Below are 27,238 nucleotides of genomic sequence, written 5' to 3' on the forward strand. Positions count from 1 at the left end.
GAGAGTTTCAGTGGGGGGAAATAAATGGGATTAAATCTGGAGTATCTGAGAGAGTTAGAGCAAAGGAAGGGGTAGCAGTAATGTTAAATGATCAGTTATGGAAGGAGAAAAGAGAATATGAATGTGTAAATTCAAGAATTATGTGGATTAAAGTAAAGGTTGGATGCGAGAAGTGGGTCATAATAAGCGTGTATGCACCTGGAGAAGAGAGGAATGCAGAGGAGAGAGAGAGATTTTGGGAGATGTTAAGTGAATGTATAGGAGCCTTTGAACCAAGTGAGAGAGTAATTGTGGTAGGGGACCTGAATGCTAAAGTAGGAGAAACTTTTAGAGAGGGTGTGGTAGGTAAGTTTGGGGTGCCAGGTGTAAATGATAATGGGAGCCCTTTGATTGAACTTTGTATAGAAAGGGGTTTAGTTAAAGGTAATACATATTTTAAGAAAAAGAGGATAAATAAGTATACAAGATATGATGTAGGGCGAAATGACAGTAGTTTGTTGGATTATGTATTGGTAGATGAAAGACTGTTGAGTAGACTTCAGGATGTACATGTTTATAGAGGGGCCACAGATATATCAGATCACTTTCTAGTTGTAGCTACACTGAGAGTAAAAGGTAGATGGGATACAAGGAGAATAGAAGCATCAGGGAAGAGAGAGGTGAAGGTTTATAAACTAAAAGAGGAGGCAGTTAGGGTAAGATATAAACAGCTATTGGAGGATAGATGGGCTAATGAGAGCATAGGCAATGGGGTCGAAGAGGTATGGGGTAGGTTTAAAAATGTAGTGTTAGAGTGTTCAGCAGAAGTTTGTGGTTACAGGAAAGTGGGTGCGGGAGGGAAGAGGAGCGATTGGTGGAATGATGATGTAAAGAGAGTAGTAAGGGAGAAAAAGTTAGCATATGAGAAGTTTTTACAAAGTAGAAGTGATGCAAGGAGGGAAGAGTATATGGAGAAAAAGAGAGAGGTTAAGAGAGTGGTGAAGCAATGTAAAAAGAGAGCAAATGAGTGAGTGGGTGAGATGTTATCAACAAATTTTGTTGAAAATAAGAAAAAGTTTTGGAGTGAGATTAACAAGTTAAGAAAGCCTAGAGAACAAATGGATTTGTCAGTTAAAAATAGGAGAGGAGAGTTATTAAATGGAGAGTTAGAGGTATTGGGAAGATGGAGGGAATATTTTGAGGAATTGTTAAATGTTGATGAAGATAGGGAAGCTGTGATTTCGTGTATAGGGCAAGGAGGAATAACATCTTGTAGGAGTGAGGAAGAGCCAGTTGTGAGTGTGGGGGAAGTTCGTGAGGCAGTAGGTAAAATGAAAGGGGGTAAGGCAGCCGGGATTGATGGGATAAAGATAGAAATGTTAAAAGCAGGTGGGGATATAATTTTAGAGTGGTTGTTGCAATTATTTAATAAATGTATGGAAGAGGGTAAGGTACCTAGGGATTGGCAGAGAGCATGCATAGTTCCTTTGTATAAAGGCAAAGGGGATAAAAGAGGTTGCAAAAATTATAGGGGGATAAGTCTGCTGAGTATACCTGGTAAAGTGTATGGTAGAGTTATTATTGAAAGAATTAAGAGTAAGACGGAGAATAGGATAGCAGATGAACAAGGAGGCTTTAGGAAAGGTAGGGGGTGTGTGGACCAGGTGTTTACAGTGAAACATATAAGTGAACAGTATTTAGATAAGGCTAAAGAGGTCTTTGTGGCATTTATGGATTTGGAAAAGGCGTATGACAGGGTGGATAGGGGGGCAATGTGGCAGATGTTGCAAGTGTATGGTGTAGGAGGTAGGTTACTGAAAGCAGTGAAGAGTTTTTACGAGGATAGTGAGGCTCAAGTTTGAGTATGTAGGAAAGAGGGAAATTTTTTCCCAGTAAAAGTAGGCCTTAGACAAGGATGTGTGATGTCACCGTGGTTGTTTAATATATTTATAGATGGGGTTGTAAGAGAAGTAAATGCGAGGGTCTTGGCAAGAGGCGTGGAGTTAAAAGATAAAGAATCACACACAAAGTGGGAGTTGTCACAGCTGCTCTTTGCTGATGACACTGTGCTCTTGGGAGATTCTGAAGAGAAGTTGCAGAGATTGGTGGATGAATTTGGTAGGGTGTGCAAAAGAAGAAAATTAAAGATGAATACAGGAAAGAGTAAGGTTATGAGGATAACAAAAAGATTAGGTGATGAAAGATTGGATATCAGATTGGAGGGAGAGAGTATGGAGGAGGTGAACGTATTCAGATATTTGGGAGTGGACGTTTCAGCGGATTGGTCTATGAAAGATGAGGTGAATCATAGAATTGATGAGGGAAAAAGAGTTAGTGGTGCACTTAGGAGTCTGTGGAGACAAAGAACTTTGTCCTTGGAGGCAAAGAGGGGAATGTATGAGAGTATAGTTTTACCAACGCTCTTATATGGGTGTGAAGCGTGGGTGATGAATGTTGCAGCGAGGAGAAGGCTGGAGGCAGTGGAGATGTCATGTCTGAGGGCAATGTGTGGTGTGAATATAATGCAGAGAATTTGTAGTTTGGAAGTTAGGAGGAGATGCGGGATTACCAAAACTGTTGTCCAGAGGGCTGAGGAAGGGTTGTTGAGGTGGTTCGGACATGTAGAGAGAATGGAGCGAAACAGAATGACTTCAAGAGTGTATCAGTCTGTAGTGGAAGGAAGGCGGGGTAGGGGTCGGCCTAGGAAAGGTTGGAGGGAGGGGATAAAGGAGGTTTTGTGTGCGAGGGGCTTGGACTTCCAGCAGGCATGCGTGAGCGTGTTTGATAGGAGTGAATGGAGCAAATGGTTTTTAATACTTGATGTGCTGTTGGAGTGTGAGCAAAGTAACATTTATGAAGGGGTTCAGGGAAACCGGCAGGCCGGACTTGAGTCCTGGAGATGGGAAGTACAGTGCCTGCACTCTGAAGGAGGGGTGTTAATGTTGCAGTTTAAAAACTGAAGTGTAAAGCACCCTTCTGGCAAGACAGTGATGGAGTGAATGATGGTGAAAGTTTTTCTTTTTCGGGCCACCCTGCCATGGTGGGAATCGGCCAGTGTGATAATAAAAAAAAAATAATCCAGTGTTAAGGTTGCAGTTTAAAAACTGAAGTGTAAAGCACCCTTCTGGCAAGACAGTGATAGTGAATGATGGTGAAAGTTTTTCTTTTTCGGGCCACCCTGCCATGGTGGGAATCGGCCAGTGTGATAATAAAAAAAAAAAAAATAATATATATATATATATATATATATATATATATATATATATATATATATATATATATATATATATATATATATATATATATATATATATATATATATATATATATATATATATATATATATATATATATATATATATATATATATATATATATATATATATATATATATATATATATATATATATATATATATATATATATATATATATATATATATATATATATATATATATATATATGGCTCAATGGTAAGGTGACACGTATGTTGTGTTGTTTTTTGAGGCTGGATAATGTGTAGCTGGGTATAGCCCGGGATCTGCCCCAGGTCCAAACTCATGGAACTCCGTGTTCATCAAGAACTGCAAGAAGTCCTGATCACGTGTTTTTAACATTTTGTGGAGAGGGAGCATGGACACGGGGGTCGTCCCAGTTACTAAAAACAATAGACGTAGACCCACTCCACAAAGGGGCAGTAAAGCAACAGCAAGGGACTACAGACCGCTAACACTAACATCCCATATCATAAAAATCTTTGAAAGGGTTCTAAGAAGCAAGATCATCACTCATCTCGATACCCATCAGTTACACAACCCAGGGCAGTATGGGTTTAGAGCAGGTCTGTCTGTCCCAACTACTATTCTTCTTTTGTATGGACTGATGAAGCTACTGTGTGGCGAAACGTTTCCTCAATAATGATACCCAAGTGTTGCACATGTGTCTAATTTATCAAGAAAGTGTTTGTGTGAATGTTGGTGAAAATGTTCCTTTCTCGGGTCGCCCTGCGTCGGTGGGAGACGGCCAGCCTCTTAAAAAAATTATATACAAAATTACAGATTTTTTATAGTACTGTACTGTTTATGTGTGAACAACTTTGCTGTTGCTGTTGCTATTGCAGCTGCTAATGTTACTGATAATGTTACTACTACAGGTGTTAATATTACTGTTGCTGTTACTACTACAGTTGCTAATATTACCGTTGCTGTTACTACTACAGCTGCTGATATTACTGATACTGTTACTACTACAGGTGTTAATATTACTGTTGCTCTTACTACTGCAGCTGTTAATATTACTGTTGCTGTTACTACTACAGGTGTTAATATTACTGTTGCTCTTACTACTGCAGCTGTTAATATTACTGTTGCTGTTACTACTACAGGTGTTAATATTACTGATACTGTTACTACTACAGGTGTTAATATTACTGTTGCTGTTACTACTGCAGCTGTTAATGTTACTGATACTGTTACTACTACAGGTGTTAATATTACTGTTGCTGTTACTACTACAGCTGTTAATATTACTGTTGCTGTTACTTCTACAGCTGCAGATATTACTGATACTGTTACTACTACAGCTGTTAATATTACTGTTGCTGTTACTACTGCAGCTGTTAATGTTACTGATACTGTTACTACTACAGCTGTTAATATTACTGTTGCTGTTACTTCTACAGCTGCAGATATTACTGATACTGTTACTACTGCAGCTGTTAATATTACTGCTGCTGTTACTACTACAGCTGTTAATATTACTGTTGCTGTTACTTCTACAGCTGCAGATATTACTGATACTGTTACTACTACAGCTGTTAATATTACTGTTGCTGTTACTACTGCAGCTGTTAATGTTACTGATACTGTTACTACTACAGCTGTTAATATTACTGTTGCTGTTACTACTACAGCTGTTAATATTACTGTTGCTGTTACTACTACAGCTGTTAATATTACTGATACTGTTACTACTGCAGCTGTTAATATTACTGTTGCTGTTACTACTACAGCTGTTAATATTACTGTTGCTGTTACTACTGCAGCTGTTAATGTTACTGATACTGTTACTACTGCAGCTGTTAATATTACTGTTGCTGTTACTACTGCAGCTGCAGATATTACTGATACTGTTACTACTGCAGCTGTTAATATTACTGTTGCTGTTACTACTACAGCTGCAGATATTACTGATACTGTTACTACTGCAGCTGTTAATATTACTGTTGCTGTTACTACTACAGCTGCAGATATTACTGATACTGTTACTACTGCAGCTGTTAATATTACTGTTGCTGTTACTACTACAGCTGCAGATATTACTGATACTGTTACTACTGCAGCTGTTAATATTACTGTTGCTGTTACTACTGCAGCTGTTAATATTACTGTTGCTGTTACTACTACAGCTGCAGATATTACTGATACTGTTACTACTGCAGCTGTTAATATTACTGATACTGTTACTACTGCAGCTGTTAACATTACTGTTGCTGTTACTACTACAGCTGCTAATATTACTGATACTGTTACTACTGCAGCTGTTAATATTACTGATACTGTTACTACTGCAGCTGTTAATATTACTGTTGCTGTTACTACTACAGCTGCAGATATTACTGATACTGTTACTGCTACAGCTGCTAATATTACTGATACTGTTACTACTGCAGCTGTTAATATTACTGTTGCTGTTACTACTACAGCTGCTGACATTACTGATACTGTTACTACTGCAGCTGTTAATATTACTGTTGCTGTTACTACTGCAGCTGATAATAGCTATTGAAATTACTGTTGTTATTACTGTAATTAGTTTTGATTTGCATATTTACAGTATTAAGAATAATGTTATTACAACTAACATTGTTTAATTGGGAAATTTTAGAGAAGCGTAGCATTAGTGATATAGTAAAGCAATAAATAAATCTTACCATTAGCATACATCCATTGTCCCTCAGTCTTCATGTCTGAGACTCCAATGGTAGCTCGCCAGACCAAGTTCTTCTGTAACAGGTTGAACAGGTAGACGTTCATGTCATCGCTCTGGGTCATGAGGAAAAATACATTAATCAAGGTATTTTTCAGTTAATAAACAGTAGTTCCCCACCTTCCCTTCCCCCCCCCTTCGTCACAAGAGGTTCCTTGATACTTTTGAGAGGCTCTTGTTCTTAGGAAGTGGACCTGTGACCAGAGTAGAAACATTGGGCGTGTTTCTTTCCACCTGTTGTCTATGTTCTCCATCAGTAAAATGGGTACCTGGGTGTTAGTCGACTGGTGTGGGTCGCATCCTGGGACACTGACCTAAGGAGGCCTGGTCACAGACCGGGCCGCGGGGGCGTTGACCCCCGGAACTCTCTCCAGATAAACTCCAGATCTCTCCAGATTACCTCAGGTGCTCCACGACCCACTATGATCGGTTTTCAGCACTGGATACACACACATTCTTCTGCAGGTAGGAACACTTCTAATTCCCCTCTTATTTGCTCTTCCTTTCCAAAAGAATTTTCTTCCTTAGTAAAATATCTATCTATCCATTTCCGACCTATTTAAATATTTTAAGTTTGTAATATACATTTTGTATCACTGTTTTTTCTATCTTTTAAATGGGTTATCATTAGTACTACCATCATGGGGGGGGGGGTTATATACCCTCAGGGAAAATGGATAGCGATCAGGATCAGTCCGAGAAAACAAGTATTAGTTCCCTTTCTAGGATCAAGAGCACCTCATTGACATCAAGGCACCCTTGAAGGTCCGAGATGTTGATTTTTTTTTGTCTATAGCTTTTGTTTTCAGTTTTTATAAAAGATCTTCCATGTTTGGTAGGTTGATTGGTTGGTTGGTTGATTGGTTGGTTGATTGGTTGGTTGATTGGTTGGTTGGTTGATTGGTTGGTTGGTTGATTGGTTGGTTGATTAGTTGGTTGGTTGGTTGGTTGGTTGGTTGGTTGACTGGTTAGTTGGTTGATCGGTTTGTTGGTTGGTTGGTTGATTGGTTGGTTGGTTGATTGGTTGGTTTGTTGATTGGTTGGTTGATTGGTTGGTTGATTGGTTGGTTGGTTGGTTGATTGGTTGGTTGATTGGATGGTTGGTTGGTTGATTGGTTGGTTGATTGGATGGTTGGTTGGTTGATTGATTGATTGATTGGTTGGTTGGTTGGTTAGTTGGTTGGTTGGTTGGTTGCTTAATGGGGTATGTAGAGTATCTACCACACTAGGGTCATTAAGGCTGTCCGTAATCTTTCCACTCTGTGCACATACACTGAGAGAAATACACTGTTTATACACTGTGCTCAGCTCTTCCATATGTTTAACATGTAACTAACATATAATCTTGCCAGGTCTATATTTTCCTGCCATTTGTCTACCTATGCTGCTGTTGTTTGTAGTTTGTCTTATTGTAGTACAAACACATATTTCCTTAGTAATTTTTTATAAACTTTTCCCCATATCTTTATTCTTGATGCGTTCTCTCTCTCTCTCTCTCTTCCCATAGTTATCACTATTGTGTTTACTATCTCTTTTAATATGGTGTTTGTTAGCCTTAATAGTAATGTCATTTCCATATTTATCTACTTCTCAACTTCTACTCTGTTTAGCAATGTCTATTCAACTTTTATTTGCCTTCTTACATTCCACTGTTTTGCTAGTCTTGACACATTTTCCATCTCTTGAAATTTTCTGTTTCTGTCTTCTGATTAATTCCATTCATTTTCAGCTATTCGTTTTAACTGTTATAATTATTTAAATTAGTCTCCATTCCATTCTTATAATTTATCATTAATACTAATCAGGGTATTTATCTTTTCTCCCTTCTTAGTCTGGTTTGCATCCATTGATGTTACTTGTCTCATCAATTCAGTCATATTATCTTCACTATACGGAAAACTATCTTGTGGTGATAAGATGGGATAAGGTAAGAATTGTTGTTTTTTTATAACCCAGAAAGATAACCACCCAGGATTACCAAAGAAAGTCAGTACATCATTGACGTCTAGGGTCCTTCAATCTTATCCCCCAGGATGCGACCCACACCAGTCGACTAACACCCAGGTACCTACTTACTGCTAGGTAAACTGAAACAGCAGGTGTAGGGGAAAACGCCCAACATTTCCACCCATGCCGATAATCTAACCACAAACCTCATGAATTAATTGAGAACACTTCCCTAAATCAAACCTCGTTACATCCCATTTCCCAGGTGTCGTATGACGCCTTTACACTTACAATTATTGCAATAATAATATTTATAATAACAATACTGCTACTAATAACATTATTTGTGATTATTTTTTACAAGTGTACATTCCTGAGAGTTTCAACGTGGAAACAGAATCTACTTAATTTTTTTTTTATTTTAGTGTGTATTAACTGGAACGTAAACTCCCCCGTCTTCTAACAACAAGTTCATTTTTCCAAATCAAATGAGAAATTAATTACGGACAAGGTACAGATTATAGTGGAACCTTTACTCACTGTTACTGAAGGCAGTGTTCCTCCCTCGTCAGCACAAGCTTTGCTGGCGTCAAAGGCATTCTTCCTATCCAGGTAGAGTTTCAGGTAGTTGGTACCATACACGTTGTAACCATCATCAGTAGCTGAGGAGGAAGGTGGTGTTGGTGGTGGCACTTGCCTGCACACTTAATAATGATGTAGTAAGAACTACTATTACTAGTAGTTACTGCTGCATGACCCATGTGAGTTTAGCAATCACTTTCGATTTTAGTAATAACATTCCTACTAATACTACCATCCGCTATAAATGATTCTGTAGCTGGTGTTGCTAACACTTCCAGTAGAATGATCTTCCTATAACTACTAGCAGAATGATTTTCATGTCACTACTAGTAGTATGATCTTCCTATCACTACTAGTAGTATGATCTTCCAATCACTACTAATAGTATGATCTTCATGTCACTACTAGCAGTATGATCTTTCTATCATTACTAGTAGTATGATCTTCCTGTAACTATTAGTAGAATGATCTTCATGTCACTACTAGTAGAATGATCTTCCTTTCACTACTAGTAGTATGATCTTCCAATCACTACTTGTAGTATGATCTTCATGTCACTACTAGTAGTGAGATCTTCCTCTCACTATTAGTAATATGATCGTCTTGTCACTACTAGTAGTATGGTCTTCATGTCACTACTAGTAGTATGAACTTCTTATCACAACTAGTAGTATGATCTTCAACTCACTACCAGTCGTATGATCTTCCTATCACTACTAGCAGAATGATCTTCCTATCACTACTAGTAATATGATCTTCCTATCACTACTAGCGATATGATCTTCCTATAACTAATAGCAGTATGATCATCCTATCACCACTAGTAGTATGATCTTCCTATCACTACTAATAGTATGATCTTATTATACTAGTAGTATGACTTTCATATCACTACTAGTACTATGATCTTCCTATTACTACTAGCAGTATGATCTTCATGTCACTACTAGTAGTATGATCTTTCTATCACTACTAGTAGTATGATCTTCCTATCACTACTAGTAGCATGACTTTCATGTCACTACTAGTACTATGATCTTCATATTACTACTAGCAGTATGATTTTCATGTCACTACTAGCAGTATGATCTTCCTATCACTACTAGAAGTATGATCTTCCTATCACTACTAGTAGTATGATATGCCACTACTATTAGTATGATCTTCCTATCACTATTAGTAATATGATCTTCATGTCACTACTAGTAGCATGATATTCCTATCGCTACTAGTAGTATGATCTTCCTATTACTACTTGTAGTACGATCATTCTATCACTACTAGTAGTATGATCTTCATGTCATTACTAGTAGGATGACCTTCCTATCACTACTAATATTATCATCTTCCTGTCACTACTTCTAGTATGATCTTCATGTCATTACTTGTAGTATGATCTTCCTATCACTAATAGTAATATGTCTTCCTATCACTACTAGTAGTATCATTTTCCTATCACTACTATCAGTACGATCTTCATGTCACTACTAGTAGTATGTTGTTCATGTCACTATTAGTAGTATTATCCTCCTATCGCTACTAGTATGATTTTCCTATCACTACTAGTAGTATGATTTTTCTATCACACCTAGTAGCATGATCATCCTGTCACTACTAGTATGATCATCCTATCACTACTAGTAAGATCTTCCTATCACTACTAGAAGAATGATATTTCTGTCACTACTAGTAGTATGATTTTCCTATCACCACTATTAGTATTATCTTACTATCACTCCTTGTAGTATGATCTTACTATCACTACTAGTAGTATGATCTTCCTATCACTACTAGCATGATATTCATATCACTGCTAGTAGTATGATCCCCCTATCACTACTAGTAGTATAGATTTCCTATCACTACTAGTAGTATGGTCATCCTATCACTACTAGTAGTATGGTCATCCTATCACTACTAGTAGTATGGTCATCCTATCACTACTATTATTAGTATGATCTTCCTATCACTATTAGTAATATGATCTTCATGTCACTACTAGTAGCATGATATTCCTCTCGCTACTAGTAGTATGATCTTCCTATTACTACTTGTAGTACGATCATCCTATCACTACTAGTAGTATGATCTTCATGTCATTACTAGTAGGATGACCTTCCTATCACTACTAGTATTATCATCTTCCTGTCACTACTTGCAGTATGATCTTCATGTCATTACTTGTAGTATGATCTTCCTATCACTAATAGTAATATGTCTTCCTATCACTACTAGTAGTATCATTTTCCTATCACTACTATCAGTACGATCTTCATGTCACTACTAGTAGTATGTTGTACATGTCACTATTAGTAGTATGATCCTCCTATCGCTACTAGTATGATTTGCCTATCACTACTATTAGTATGATCTTCCTATCACACCTAGTAGCATGATGATCCTGTCAGTACTAATATGATAATCCTACCACTACTAGTAAGATCTTCCTATCACTACTAGAAGAATGATATTTCTGTCACTACTAGTAATATGATTTTCCTATCACCACTATTAGTATGATCTTACTATCACTCCTTGTAGTATGATCTTACTATCACTGCTAGTAGTATGATATTTCTATAACTACTAGCATGATATTCATATCACTGCTAGTAGTATGATCCTCCTATTACTACTAGTAGTATAGATTTCCTATCACTACTATTAGTATGGTCATCCTATCACTACTAGTAGTATGGTCATCCTATCACTACTAGTAGTATGGTCATCCTATCACTACTAGTAGAATGGTCATCCTATCACTACTAGTAGAATGATTTTCCTATCCTTTCTTGTAGTATGGCCTTCCTAGTACTACTAGTAGTATATCAGTCCTATCGCTACTAGTAGTATGATCTCCCTAGTACTACTAGCAGTATGATCTTTCTATTACTACTAGTAGAATGATCGTCCTATCATTACTAGTATGATATTTCTCTTACTACTAGTAGTATGATCTTCCTGTCGCTCCTCGTAGTATGATCTTACTATCACTACTATTAGTATGATTTTACTATCAATACTAGTAGTATGATCTTCCTATCACTACTAGTAGTATGATTTTACTATCAACACTAGTAGTATGATCTTCCTATCACTACTAGTAGTATGAGTTTACTATCAATACTAGTAGTATAATCTTCCTATCACTACTAGTAGTATGATTTTACTATCAATACTAGTAGTATGATTTTACTATCAATACTAGTAGTATGATCCTCCTATCACCCCTCGTAGTATGATCTCACTATCACTCTTCGTAGTATGATCTTATAATCACTACTAGTAGAATGATCTTACTACCACTACTAGTAGTATGATCTTCCTATCACCACTAGTAGTATGATCTTCCTGTCACTACTAGTAGTATGATGTTCATGCCACTACTAGTTGTATGATCTTCCTATCACTTCCAGTAGTATAATCTTCATGTCACTACTAGTAGTATGATGTTCCTATCACTTCCAGTAGTATGATCTTCATGTCACTACTAGTAGTATGATCTTCTTATCACTACTAGTAGTATGATCTTTTTATCACTACTAATAGTATGATCTTCCTATCACTACAAGTAGTATGATCTTCCTATCACTACAAGTAGTATGATCTTCCTATCACTACTAGTAGTATGATCTTCCTATCACTACAAGTAGTATGATCTTCCTATCACTACAAGTAGTATGATCTTCCTATCACTACTAGTAGTATGATCTTCCTATCACTACAAGTAGTATGATCTTCCTATCACATCTAGAAGTATTATCTTCCTATTACTATTCTAAGAAACTCATTAAGAGTTATTGTAATTCACTGAAGACATAAACTCTAAAAAATATGTGAAAACCCTCCTGCGGGATGTTCCTCAGTGTTGGTGAAGGGCTCTTGGTCCAAGGAACTTGTGTTATTCTCCCCTTCCTTTGACCGACCCTAAATAATTCCCATTTTTTATGTGGTGTATGACCAATATGAATTGAAATCACTCCCTATATAAGTAATAAGAGTAATTTAGACGTGTGGTGTGAAATTACAGGGGCGAGGACTGATACCTTGATACAGGTGCGAGGACTGGTACCTTGACACAGGTGCGAGGACTGATACCTTGATACAGGTGCGAGGACTGGTACCTTGATACAGGTGTGAGGACTGATAACTTGATTCTGGTGTGAGGACTGGTATCTTGATACAGGGGCGAGGACTGATACCTTGATACAGGGGCGAGGACTGATAACTTGATACAGGTGCGAGGATTGGTACCTTGATACAGGTGCGAGGACTGATACCTTGGTACAGGTGCTAGGACTGGTACGTTGATAAAGGGGCGGGGACTGATACCTTGGTACAGGTGCGAGGACTGGTACCTTGATACAGGCGCGAGGACTGATAACTTGATACAGGTGCAAGGACTGTTACCTTGATACAGGTGAGTGGACCGATACCTTGATACAGGTGCGAGGGCTGATACCTTGATACATGTGAGAAGACTGATACCTTGATACAGGTTCGAGGATTGATTCTTTCATGCAGGTACGAGGACTGATACCTTGATACAGGTGTGAGGACTGGTACCTTGATGCAGGTGTAAGGACTGATACCTTGATATAGGTGCGAGAACTGATGCCTTGGTACATGTGCTAGGACTGATACCTTCGAACAGGTACGAGGACTGATACCTTGATACAAGTGCGAGGACTGGTATAATGTTTTATAAGCTTTTTCGTAGGAACTGGGCACAAAATAAAAACATATATATATATACATATGGACATGGAAAGAAAAACTTCCTACAGGGACGGAAGAAAGAACAGGTGGGGTGTGCTAAATTTCGTGGTCATAGGCAGTGAGCATCTATGGGCATCACTGCATGCCTTCCTGCATCTGGACAGATACTGAAACGCAGGAGACATCGCTGCGGCTGAGCTGTGACGTAACAGGGTACGGTCTCCTCTGGAACGGTGAAGCAGTCATCGAAGGAGTCGCTGCAGGGTTTCACTCAACCTTGGGCACAGCCTGCTGGTGCCCTCGAGTGAGGCGTCGTTAGTACTCGGCAACTGGGCAGGACTTCTGGCAAGCGACTCAGGAGGACATTTCTCGACTGGTACTGTCGCTGGGGTGGTCACTGCCGGCGAGCGTGAAATGAGTCGTGGCAGTGAGTTGTGGCAGAGACGACTCAGCGAAACATCTGGGGAGTCGTAACATCATACACTGTAATGCAGTGAGCGGGTTAGCAGTTAATGTGACATCATCTTTCTGCAGGCTGCTCACTGAAGCTATGACACGAGGCTGACATAGCGCCTGCCGACAGGGCTTAAACTGTGGCTTGACGAGTGTCATTCTCTCGGCAGTTGGAGTTATAGCAGAGATTAGTTTAAGCATCCCCAGACTTATTTCTCTACATATAACTGCACTCTGATGGTCTGGAGGTGAAGTGAAACAAATCTCAATAGGAATTGTAGCAGGTACGATTCTACAGGACATCATGAGCGATGAACAATTAAGAGCTTTCTGTACAAGAGGCTCAGACGCTCGGACTGACTAATATCAGCTGTCAAATGTGCATGTCACACCTGGTGACAAGTAACAGGAGGTGCTACACAGTGGTCTGGGCGCAGACCACACAGGACACACGGAAAATTGCACCCATCCGCACTGCATATGCGGTACTACAGGGCTTACTAGCAAAAGACGCTTATCTATGCAAAAATTGACACTAAGCTATACACAAACATGTGAGAACACAGACCGAGAGGAATTAATTAACATATGACATATATCTTCTCTCAATCTTCTCGACAATACTGAAATAATTACTAGAACACTCGATGTGACATCATGTGATGTCACGAGGTGACGTCAGCAGCATGGTGACGTCAGCAGACGTCTCGAGGTGACGTCAGGGAGACATCGTGACGTCATGAAGTCGGGCAGCATCGTGGGTGACGGCAATGTGATGCGGGCAGCATACCACAGAATGTGAACTGGGACGTTTGACTTGGTAACCCACATGGCTTGTAGACCCACGTGACATCGTCGACACTCCGCGTGGCTTGCTCCACGTGGCTTCGTGATCTATGTGGCCTGCTGATCCACGTGGCATGGTGATCCACGTAGCTTCAAGTGGCCTTAGGCACTCAGATACACAGCTCTGGCAATGAATTCACACGGAAAACAGCAGAAAACACAGCAGAGGGAGTAAGTACATAGTGGTGGAGTGTGGTGGTAGGCTGGTGAGGTGTGAGTGTACAGCAGAGCGAGCGTGGGTGAGTGTATGGCGAGGAACGGCCACTTCCTCCTCCTCCTCCCACCCACAGAGACAGGAAGGCACTCACACTGGACGCAGAAATCACCATAAAACTCACCTCTGACTTGCTGAAATAGCTGTGCTGAGCTGAACAATAACAGCAGAACATACAAGTGACGCTGAACACTGGAACGCGCCTTTTACAATTCTCGAAGAAGTTCAGCAAATATCGGCTAGATCCTGCGTGTACTTGTGTCTGGATGGTGAAACGTGCAGACATGACACCAAGATAACTCTTTGAAAGACGGATGCTTCTTATGTGGGGTGATGACGTGAGCACAACTTCATTCCTCTTCCTTCCTCTTTCCAGGCAAACACACTTGCTGCAGCCACCGCTTCCACCAATGTTTTATAAGGTTTATTGGTATTTCTGGTAGCGGGGAGTAATGACAAAGCTCAGGAGGGGTTCTTCCTTTATTTGCAATGTCGCGGGGTACACAAGCAGTGTGTTAAGTGCCCATGGCCCAGGAGGGCCATGTCCGCGAGGGAGAGAGGAGTAGGACCAGTTGTCTGAGTCTAGGCCGCTGAGTGAGTGAGGCAGAGGCAGGGGTGGGCATACTGAAGTGGTAAGCCTGTAGGTGGCAGCACAAGCATAGCGCTAAATATGAACTCATCTGGCAGACAGCATGGCTGTCTGTGCAGACAGTACAGGCTGTCTACAATACCTTGATACAGGTGCGAGGACTGATACCTTGATACAGGTGTGAGGACTGATACCTTGATACAGATGCGAGGACTGATACCTTGATACAGGTGCGAGGACTGATACCTTGATACAGGTGCGAGGACTGATACCTTGATACAGGTGTGAGGACTGGTATCTTGATACAGGTGCGAGGACTGACACAATGATACAGAAGCGAGGACTGATACCTTGATACAGGTGTGAGGACTGGTGCCTTGATGCAGGTGCAAGGACTGATACCTTGATACAGGTGCGAGGACTGATACCTTGATACTGGTGCGAGGACTGATTCCTTGATACAGGTGTGAGGACTGATACCTTGATACAGATGCGAGGACTGATACCTTGATACAGGTGCGAGGACTGATACCTTGATACAGGTGCGAGGACTGATACCTTGATACAGGTGTGAGGACTGGTATCTTGATACAGGTGCGAGGACTGATACCTTGATACAGGTGCGAGGACTGATACCTTGATACAGGTGTGAGGACTGGTGCCTTGATGCAGGTGCAAGGACTGATACCTTGATACAGGTGCGAGGACTGATACCTTGATACTGGTGCGAGGACTGATTCCTTGATACAGGTGCGAGGACTGATACCTTGATACAGGTGTGAGGACTGGTGCCTTGATGCAGGTGCAAGAACTGATACCTTGATACAGGTGCGAGGACTGATACCTTGATACTGGTGCGAGGACTGATTCCTTGATACAGGTACGAGGACCGATACCTTGATATGTGAGGACTGGTACCTTGATGCATGTGCAAGGACTGATACCTTGATACAGGTGCGAGGGCTGATACCTTCAAATAGGTGCAAGGACTGGTATCTTGGTACAGGTGCGAGAACTGATACCTTGGTACAGGTGCGAGAACTGATACCTTGGTACAGGTGTGAGAACTGATACCTTGGTACAGGTGCGAGGACTGAAGCCTTGATACAGGTGCGAGGGCTGATACCTTGATACAGGTGCAAGGACTACTGAAGACAGGGTAAAACATTCCCTTTAATAAATGTCCTGTACTGTACGCAAGTGTCTTTTTTCACACGTCCTTGATAAAGATCTTAAGATGATAGAAATGCTCTCTGGACTTATTCTGGAAAATCTATGCCCCTTTTCTTTCCAGTATGCCACGACCCTTGTGGGTATAGCGCTTATTTCTGATTCAAATAATAATATCAGTACGCAACCATTCACTTAGCGTATAATTATATTATTTTTATTGAGTTTCTAGATACCTCCTGTTTTACGTTTCATTCAGTCTTATGACACACTCCCCTATAGGCTGCCTCCCGACCAGCGAACCAGCACTAAGGATTTAACGATCAACAGAGGCCCCGTCGTTTTATCAGTACCTCAGTTCCACGGACATTCCCCCGATGAAAAGCAGGGGAGCCACGAGTACATTGAGAGACAACACACTGGGTGTCCAGGGCTCAAGACTGTTCAACTGCCTCCCAGCATACATAAAAGGGATTACCAATAGACCCCTGGCTGTCTTTAAGAAAGCACTGGACAGGCACCTAAAGTCGGTACCTGACCAGCCGGGATGTGGTTCGTACGTCAGCTTGCGTGCGGCCAGCAGTAACAGCCTGGTTGATTAGACCCTGATTCAAAATGAGGCCTGATCTCAGACCGAGCCGCGGGGGCGTTGACCCCCGAAACCCTCTTCAGGTAAACTCCAGGTAAACTTGTGACACGCGAATTGGCAGACTTGTCTTGGGGTGCTGGTCGTACACTTTGCATTCTCTGGCTCTTGCATTTTGCCTTCTTTGTTTACTGTGCTGTACACTTACACTTACATTTCTGTACAAGAGGTTTCCTATAAAGTAGTTATGTAAATGTCAATCAACTTGATTGTATAATATAATGTATTCCACTTTACTGAAACAAAGTTTGAGATGCTGAGATCTGTCAATTCAGTGAAAATGTTTAAGTAACAGCAATGTCGGTTCCTCTTAGTTATAAAGACACTAACAATGTACTCAAAGGGCAGTACTCACTCTTCTTGAGGATGTAAAGGTTATATCCGAGGTACTGGACGGGCTTAGCCTTGCCCACCTTCGCGTTGTATCTCACACACTTCCTCTCAAACAACGAAATAGCGTAGGCGTTACACTTGGGATGCTGTAATTCAAATTTTTTTTTGTTATTTCTTTATGAGGTACAAAGATTATATAGTCTACATATAACAATGGAAGTTTTGATGACTACCAAAGTTTATGCCTCATGGCTCATGGGGTCAAATCAGGAGGGGTCAGAAATCTGTGTCGTACACACAATGATCTGTTTGCATACAGGTATAGGAATGCGATGAAAATTTAAATGCTAAACATGGGAGTTTACAAAAAATTGTTGACACATTCACCTACAATATTCTTGAGCGATGATTTGAATAGTGACAGCTGCTCACTGATGGGAAAGATTTCCTGGGTACGAAAGATGTGTACTTATTTCAATATATATTGACCCAAAGAAAGAAGTATTGTGATTTTTTTCTGCCTAGAACATATTCTAGGCTGAAACAATTCACAGATTATCCACACTTTCAGGGCTGAAACAATTTGCAACTAACCAGATATACCGTGGCTGGAACAATTCACAAATGACCCGCAATATCATGGTTGCTACAATTACAATTAATCCACAAAGCCGTGGCTGGAACAATTTACGATTCATTAAAGTCCAAGAGAGAGAGAGAGACACACACACACGATAATACATACACCTGGAAAGTACCTGAAGGTCGTGTCCAAAATTTTCACACTGCCATAACATACTGGAGCGAGAGATGTGGGAGGAAGTGCAAAGCAATGAAAAGCAGGGCTGCCGTGGGCACAATAAGAGAACACTGTATTCTTGGCCCCAATCTACTCAACATCTTACCACAAGATATCAGAAACACTGTTAGGACAAATTTAGAAGTCTTCAAGTGGAAACTGGACAAGTATCTTTACCAGGTGCCAGATGAACCTGTCTGTGAGGGATATGTGAGCCAATGGGCTGCCAACAACAGCAGTCTGGCAGACCAGGAAAGCACCAGACGATTATTATAATCAAATATTACACTAAACTGACAAGGGTCATGCAGCACTGTGGGGCAGAAAATAGTGCCAGGGCTATAAACAGATTGGAGAGAAGATCAGAGGTGAGGGGAGAAAAGGGCCGTAAGGGACGCTAAGGGTGTCAAAGTTCGTATAGTAAAACAGTTGCTGACAAAAAGTCAAAATGTGATCGTAAGCCAAAGGCAGGGCCGTCTGCAAGGAATGTGTTGCAAGCAAAGAGTATGTAACCTTATTCACCTTATTCGGAGCATGTTAACACACTCACTTAGGCTGCCTCACCAACCAGCGAATCAGGTCGCTAAGAGTTTGGCGATGTACGGGGCTCCATCGCCAAATCAGCATCTAGGTTCAGCCAATCATATTGTGGATCTGGCAATTGTGAAGGTGACGTGGATACCACTCACATTCACACCCTTCTCATTTTCATCCAGCTGCTGGTTGAACACGGTTGCCCATTGTGTCTTTAGGCTGTGCCTTGCCTCTTGATTTACCGTGTTGTACACATGTATTTCAATCTCCTGCATATAGTGTACATACTTGTAAATACCTATAATCGCACTTGGTGAAGGAAAATACAATTCAAAGTTACTCTGCTGTGTTTATTCTGCTCCTAGCTCCCCTTTACACCCAGGATAACAGGTCTCTGAGTATCTGGGTCGTATTAAAGTGAAAATAAGGTAAGTGCAATTTTATGTCTGTTAATTCCCAACTAACGATGGTCGAGGATGGACGGAAATCTTAATATAAAACTGACATCCAATTTGTGTGTAAGTTTTGTAGAAGTCACTTGTTATATATCGATAATAAACTGAAGATGAGATAGAAGAAGAAAGTGTTTGAGGTATGTGATGCAGTTTGACACTGGGGATTTACCGCTTAGATATGATTGTTATAATAATTGATATACGTGGATAACAAGTCCATCCCAAGGATGTCTGAAGTATACCTGGAGAGTGATTCGGGGGTCAACGCCCCCGAGTAGAAATTTCTGCTTGTATCTAGGTTAAGAACTATGGTGTGTTGTCTAGGTGCCTGAAGAAGGAACAGTAATTGTTAATGCTTTAGACAACGGAGAAGTTGTAGAGCGAGAGACTTGTGCAACGTTTGGGCATCTGTATTTAGGAAACATTTCTCCACCCAGGTGCCTTTTCAGTCTAGTACTGAGAAGAACGGTGGAAGATGAGGCGTTTGAAGAATCAGTCCCTCCTTCATTCTTCTCTGTATTGCACTCATGAAGCCACTGACTGGCGTAACGTTTCCTTAATAAAGATTCACAGATGACTCACGAAATCGTAATGACACGATTGCAAACAAACCATACCACGGTCTGGAGTTTTGAGACTCTGATCTCGGGTTCTAACCCCGCCCGTTGAATGGTTTGATTCGCAGATGTTGCAAAAGTGATCCAGTCTTCAAGAATAGTATAGCAGACGACAAAAAAAGCAGACTTGATAAAGCCGTACTTAAAATACGGCAGAATTACGTTAATGGTGTTTAATACCCCCCTCCTTAAAAGTTAAAACAGCTAAGTAACTCAGTCACAATAAACCGAGATACACTAGTAATAAGGTAAACTGAGTTATTAACATTAACATTTTTATAGTAGAAACGTTTCGCCTGCACAGCAGACTTCTAAACCTAAGTGTTGCACTTGTGTATCATTCATCACATTATCCTTATTAAAGTTTAAATAATAAGATATTACAAGGACACCAATGGAAATAAATCACTTTGCCTGTTATGGGATATTCCAGGTAATTTACACTATCAATGTTGGCAGAATTACAGACAATTTGTTAGGTAAAAGGGCACAAGTGCAACTAATGTATCATTTTATTGTAATAGCTTGACATACCTCCTGGAGAGCGAAACGTTGACATAATAAAATGTCACATTAGTTGCACTTGTGTCCTTTTGCCTAACAATTTGCACTATGTATAATAACTGTACTAATGTGTACCTGTACTTAAATAAACTTACTAAAGATGTCTATGTGTTTTATATGTGTTATTAGTAAAACTTTGATCGTGCGAGTGTTTTAACAGACAGAAAAATTCTCACCACTGTACATTGTGCCTCACAGAGTGGTTGGTCGATGCCTGTAAGAACGTCGATGCTACCTGAGGGTAACCATTTGTTTCTGATCTCTTCATTGGTGAAGAAGGTGCCTGGCAGTGCCACTACTTGACCCACCACTACCACTGCAACCACCACACCAACCACCATCCTTAATGAAGGTGGGTGACGACCAGGGCGAGCACTGCCTGCACCGGCCATGTGGGGGAGGTGTGTCTGTTCCCTCGTGCTGGTACTGCTCCTCCTGCTGTTGCTGGCAGGGTTGCTCCTATTGTTGCTATTGATAGCACTGCTGTTGCTGTTGTTAGTGCTGCTGCTGCCCTTGCTGCTGGTGCTGCTGTTGCTGGCACTATTGTTCCTGTTGCTTCTACTGTTGCTGCAGCTCCTGGCTGTCTCTGGTCTACCTGTTACTGCTGATATTCTATCAGTGCTTCTGAAAGAGAAGATAATGTGTTTTAGTGATTTTGGTGGGGAGATGAGCCCCCCTCTGCTCCTAGTCCTCAGACTAGGCCCACTAAAGTGTATCCTCCCCCTCCCTCCCCCTCTCCCCCTCCCTCCCCCTCCCTCCCCCTCCCTATCCCTCCCCTCCCCCCCTCCCTCCCCCCCTCCCCCTCCCTCCCCCTCCCTCCCCCTCCCTCCCCCTCCCTCCGCCTCCCTCCCCCTCCCCCTCTCCCCCTCCCCCCCTCCCCCCTCCCCCTCTCCCCCTCCTCCCTCTCCCTCCCTCCCCCTCCCTTCCCCTCGTTCCCCATCCCTCCCCATCCCTCCCCCTCCCTCACCTCCCTCCCGTCCCTCGCCTCCCTCCCCTCCCTCCCGTCCCTCGCCTCCCTCCCCCTCCTTCTCCTCCCTCCCCTCTCCCCCTCCCTCCCCTTCCCTCCCCCTCCCCCAGCGTCCCGCTACCACGTCTGAGAAAATTCATAGCGTCCTCAATATTGGTTAAAATTACAATTTTAAGTCATCCTCTTTCCCTCTTTCTCTCCTCTTTCTCTCCTCTTTCTCCCGTTCCCTCTATCTTCCCTCCTCCTCATCCACCCCGGACCCTCCACCTTTCCTTTCCTTTTCCCCCTCTTCTCTTCCTCCCTTTCCCTATTCCTTACCTTCCTCTTGTCCCCTCCTCTTCCTCACCCTCCCTTCTTACTCCCCCTCTTTCTCTTCCTCCCCTCTTCCTCTCCTACCCCCTACCATTCCCTCTTCCTCTCCCTCCCCCTCTTCTTCTCCTCCCCTCTTCCTAACCTTCCCCTTCCATTCTTTCCTCTTTCCCTTCCCTCCTGTTTTATTCTCCCATCGCTCTGCCTCCCCCTCCCCTTCCCCCACCCTTCTTCCTCCTCCCCCTCCCTTTTTCCTCCCCTCCCCTTTTCCTCCCCTTCCTTATTCCTCCCCTCCCCTCCCCTCTTCCTCCCCTCGCCTCCCCTCTTCCTCCCCTCCCCTCTTCCTCCCCTCTTTCTCCCCTCCTCTCTTCCTTCTTTCCTACCACCTCCCCTTTCTATCCTCCCCCTTAAATATTCTGCTACTATTTCCTACCCGACCCAAATTTTAACTCCTCCACCCCGTTGATATTGACGAAGGGATCCTCATCAAAGGAGAGGGGAGGTATGCCCCATTTCCTTGGATCAAACCTAACTTCCATTCCTCCATCTGATGTATGACCCGTTGGGTTTAGCGCTCTCCCATTAGTATAATGCTAGCAATAATTATTATTATAAATAATAATTAATAATTTTAGAAATAATAATAATGGTTATAACAATAAGGATAATAAAATAATAATAATAATAATAATAATAATAATAATAATAATAATAATAATAATAATAATAATTATATTAATATTAATAATAATAAAAATACCTCTAAACTTACAGTCTTGATAGACAAGGTTTCATATCCAGTATATAGCTACACCACGAGGCGCAGTTCCTGGACTCATTATGTGCCTCTGTAATGTTTAGATACAGTTTCTGGACCCATTATGTGCCTCTGTAATGTTTAGATACAGTTTCTGAACCCATTATGTGCCTCTGTAATGTTTAGATACAGTTTCTGGACCCATTATGTGCCTCTGTAATGTTTAGATACAGTTTCTGGACCCATTATTTGCCTCTGTAACGTTTAGGTGCAGTTTCTGGACCCATTTATGCCTCTGTAATGTTGATGTACAGTTCCTGGACTCATTATGTACCTTTATAATGTTGAGGTACACTTCCTGGACCCATTTTGTACCTCTGTAATGTTGAGGCACGAATCCTGGACCCATTTTGTGCCTCCATAATTTTGAGGAACAGTTCCTTGACCCTTTCTGTACCTCTGTAATGTTGAGGAACAGTCCCTGGATGAATTTTGTGCCTCTGTAATATTGAGATACAATCTCTGGACCCATTATGTCCCTCTGTAATATTAAGGTACAAATCCTGGACGCATTATGTACCTCTGTAATGTTGAGGTACAGTCCCCGGATCCATTGTGTACCTCTATAACGCTGAGGTACAGTCCCTGGACCCATTATGTGCCTCTGTATTGTTCAGGTACAGTTCCTGCACCCACTATGTCCCTCTGTAATGTTGAGGTTCAGCTCTGAACCCATTATGTGCCTCTATAATGTTGAGGTACTGTTCCTGGACCCATTATGCGCTCTGTAATGTCGAGGTACGAATCCTGAACCCATTTTGAGCCTCTATAATCTTGAGGAACAGTTCCTTGACCCATTCTGTACCTCTGTAATGTTGAGGAACAGCCCCTGGACCCATTTTGTGCCTATGTAATATTGAGATGCAGTCCCTGGACTCATTATGTGCCTCTGTAATGTTAATTAAGGTACGAATCCCGAACGCATTATTTACCTCTCTAATGCTGTGGTACAGTCCCTGGATCCATTATGTACCTCTATAATGTTGAGGTACAGTCCCTGAACCCATTATGTGCTCCTGTAATGTTTAGGTACAGTTCCTGGATCCACTATGTCTCTCTGTAATGTTGAGGTACAGTTCCTGAACCAATTATGTGCCTCTGTAATGTTGAGGTACAGTTCCTGGTCCCATTATGTGCCTTTGTAATGTTGAGGTACAGTCGCTGGATCCATTATGTACCTCTGTAATGTTTAGACACAGTTTCTGGGCCCATTATGTGCCTCTGCAATGCTTATATACAGTTTCTGAACCCATTATATGCCTCTGCAATGTTTAGGTACAGTTCCTGGACTCATTATATGCCTCTGTAATGTTTAGGTACACTTCCTCGACTCATTATATGCCACTGTAATGTTTAGGTATAGTTCTTGGACTCATTATATGCCTCTGTAATGTTTAGGTACAGCTTCTGGACCCATTAAAACCTCTGTAATGTTTAGGTAAAGTTCCTGCACTCATTATGTGCCTCTGTAATGTTTAGATACAGTTTCTCGATCCATTATGTGCCTCTGTAATGTTGATGTACAGTTCCTGGACTCATTATGTACCTTTATAATGTTGAGGTACACTTTCTGGACTCATTATGAACCTCCGTAATGTTGAGGCACGAATCCCGGACCCATTTTGTGCCTCCATAATTAGGAGGAACAGTTCCTTGACCCATTCTGTACCTCTGTAATGTTGAGGAACAGTCCCTGGATCAATTTTGTGCCTCTGTAATATTGAGATACAATATCTGGACCCATTATGTCCCTCTGTAATATTAAGGTACAAATCTTGGACGCATTATACCTCTGTAATGTTGAGGTACAGTCCCTGGATCCATTATGTACCTCTATAACGTTGAGGTACAGTCCCTGGACCCATTATGTGCCTCTGTATTGTTCAGGTACAGTTCCTGCACCCACTATGTCCCTCTGTAATGTTGAGGGACGAATCCTGGACCCATCTTGTGCCTACGTAACGTTTAGGTAAAGAATCTTGACCCATTTTGTGACTCTGTAATGTTGAGGTACAAATCCTGGACCCATTATGTGCCTCTGTAATGTTGAGGTACAGTCTCTGGATCCATTATGTACCTTTATAACGTTGAGGCACAGTCCCTGGACCCATTATGTGTTCCTTTAATGTTTAGGTACAGTTCCTGGACGTCCCTGGACCCAATATGTGCTCATTTAATGTTTAGGTACAGTTCCTGGACGTCCATGGACCCAATATGTACTCCTTTAATGTTTAGGTACAGTTCCTGGACCCATTATGCGCTCTGTAATGTTGAGGGACGAATCCTGGACCCATCTTGTGCCTCTGTAACATTGAGGTAAAGGATCTTGTCCCATTTTGTGACTCTGTAATGTTGAGGAACAGTCCCTGAACCCATTATGTGCCTCTGTAATGCTGAGATGCAGTTCTAAACCCATTATGTGCCTCTGTAATGTTGTGGTACAGTTCCTGGTCCCATTATGTGCTTTGTAATGTTTAGAAGCAATTCCTGGACCCATTATGTGCCACTGTAATGTTTAGGTCCAGTTTCTGGACCCACTATGTGCCATTGTAATGTTGAGGTACAGTCCCTGGACCCATTATGTGCCTCTGTAATGTTGAGGTACAGTTCCTGGGCCCACTGTGTGCCTCTGTAATGTTGAGGTACAATTTCTGGACCCATTATGTGCCTCTATAATGTTGAAGTACAGTCCTTGGACCCATTATGTGCCTCTGTAATGTTTAGTTACAGTTCCTGGACACATTAAAAAGCCTTTATAATGTTTAGGTACAGTTTCTGGACCCATTTGTTTCTATATCATGTTGAGGTACAGTTCTTTGACCCATTCTGTACCTCTGTAATGTTGAAGAGCAGTCCCTGGACCCATTATGTGCCTCTGTAATGTTTAGGTACAATCTCTGGATCCATTATGTACCTCTGTAATATTGAAATGCAGTCCCTGGGCCCATTATGTACCTCTGTAATGTTTAGTGCCTCAGTAACGTTGAGGTACAGACCCTGGACCCATTACGTATCTCTGTAATATTGAGGAACAGTCCCTGGACCTATTATGTACCTCTTTAATGTTAAGGAACAGTACCTAGATCCATTATGTGGCTCTGTAATGTTGAGATATAGTCCTTGGACCATTTTCTGCCTGTGTAATCTTTTAACTTCTCCCCACAGGATGAGTATGAGAGGCGTAATAAATGCATTAAACTAACTGAAGTACTAAACACCTTTCAAGTCCGAGGGAGGGACTGACCACCTCACACTGCTGCTACATTTCTTCCACCGTCTCCAGTATTATTCTCTGCAGTGGATTATGCCATTGGTGGGCGAAACGTCTCCACGATATGTCTTATTCTTCCAGGAAACTCACGTTGAGTCTTGTAGTGAGATAGCAAGATCAGAAGTACGAGACTTGTTAAGGTCACTACTAAGAGACAGGACCTATAAAATAAAGGCCTTTTTCTCTATGACTGCACACGGTCCATGAACTTCAGTCGTGTACTTTAATAATAATAATAATAATAATAATAATAATAATAATAATAATAATAATAATAATAATAATAATTTAAATAATTCTAATAATAATGAGAGTAATTCACGTTAACTGGTATTGGCCCTCGTGTTGTAATTGTTGGCACTGGTGTTGTGAGTGTTGACACTGGTGTCAGCAACACTGTGAGAGAGAGACTGGAGTGCCAGGTGTATCACACAGGTACGGTCGATGAACGCACCCATCACCTCGTCACCTTGTGAACCTCCACGATTTGTAGTTATATTTTGCAGAGCTATTTCAAAGCTAACCGTAACCTATAATAACAGCAGCAATAATAAAAATAACAATAATAGTAACATAAATAATAATAAAAAAGAATTAGGAAAACATAAAGAAAGACGTCTTAGGCAGCGGAGCATGCAGCCGCGGTCTCCCAGGTGACACTAACAACACGGGGCCTTGTTTGGGTACGTCACCTGTTGACTACGAGGTTGTCAGTGATAACACCTGCTCTCACATATTTCACACAACACACACACACACACACACACACACACACACACACACACACACACACACACACACACACACACACACAGGAGGAAAACAACAGTCAAGGACCAGGTAATCAGACTGAGGAAGGGTGATGGGGAATTCACAAGAAACGACCGAGAGGTATGTCAGGCGCTCAACGCAAGATTTAAAGAGGTATTTACAGTGGAAACCAGTAGGACTCCAAGAAATCAGAACAGGGGGGCACACCAGCAAGTGTTGGATGAGGTACATATAACCAAGGAGGAGGTGAAGAAGCTGCTATGCGAACTTGACACCTCAAAGGCGGTGGGACCAGACAACATCTCTCCATGGGTCCTTAAAGAGGGAGCAGAGATATTGTGTGAGCCATTAACAAAGATCTTCAACACATCATTTGAAACTGGGCAACTCCCTGAGGTATGGAAAATGGCAAATGTAGTCCCAATTTTTAAAAAGGGAGACAGACATGAGGCACTAAACTACAGACCTGTATCTCTAACGTGTATAGTATGCAAGGTCATGGAGAAGATCATCAGGAGGAGAGTGGTGGGGCACCTGGAAAGAAACAAGTGTATAATTGACAACCAGCACGGTTTCAGGGAAGGAAAATCCTGTGTCACAAACCTACTAGAGTTTTATGACAAGGTGACAGAAGTAAGACAAGAGAGAGAGGGGTGGATCGACTGCGT

The 27,238-nt window shown here is 41.5% G+C and overlaps 1 protein-coding gene across 1 annotated transcript in view; it reads right to left on the reverse strand.

Annotated features, from left to right (window-relative positions):
• LOC128700568 (collectin-10-like) overlaps window positions 1-26,212 on the reverse strand; it is a 34,274-nt gene extending 8,062 nt beyond the window's left edge. Inside the window, exons 1-5 of the mRNA XM_070080378.1 lie at window positions 26,122-26,212; window positions 20,612-21,059; window positions 17,489-17,612; window positions 8,455-8,576; window positions 5,912-6,023 (exon numbers count right to left, since the gene is read on the reverse strand). Coding sequence (XP_069936479.1) covers window positions 5,912-6,023; window positions 8,455-8,576; window positions 17,489-17,612; window positions 20,612-20,827 — 574 coding nt within the window. The 5' untranslated portion in view covers window positions 20,828-21,059; window positions 26,122-26,212. The remainder of the gene's footprint in view (window positions 1-5,911; window positions 6,024-8,454; window positions 8,577-17,488; window positions 17,613-20,611; window positions 21,060-26,121) is intronic.
• Window positions 26,213-27,238: the final 1,026 nt, after the last annotated feature.

The sequence above is a fragment of the Cherax quadricarinatus genome, unplaced genomic scaffold, assembly GCF_038502225.1.
Source record: "Cherax quadricarinatus isolate ZL_2023a unplaced genomic scaffold, ASM3850222v1 Contig367, whole genome shotgun sequence".
Classification (NCBI taxonomy): domain Eukaryota; kingdom Metazoa; phylum Arthropoda; class Malacostraca; order Decapoda; family Parastacidae; genus Cherax; species Cherax quadricarinatus.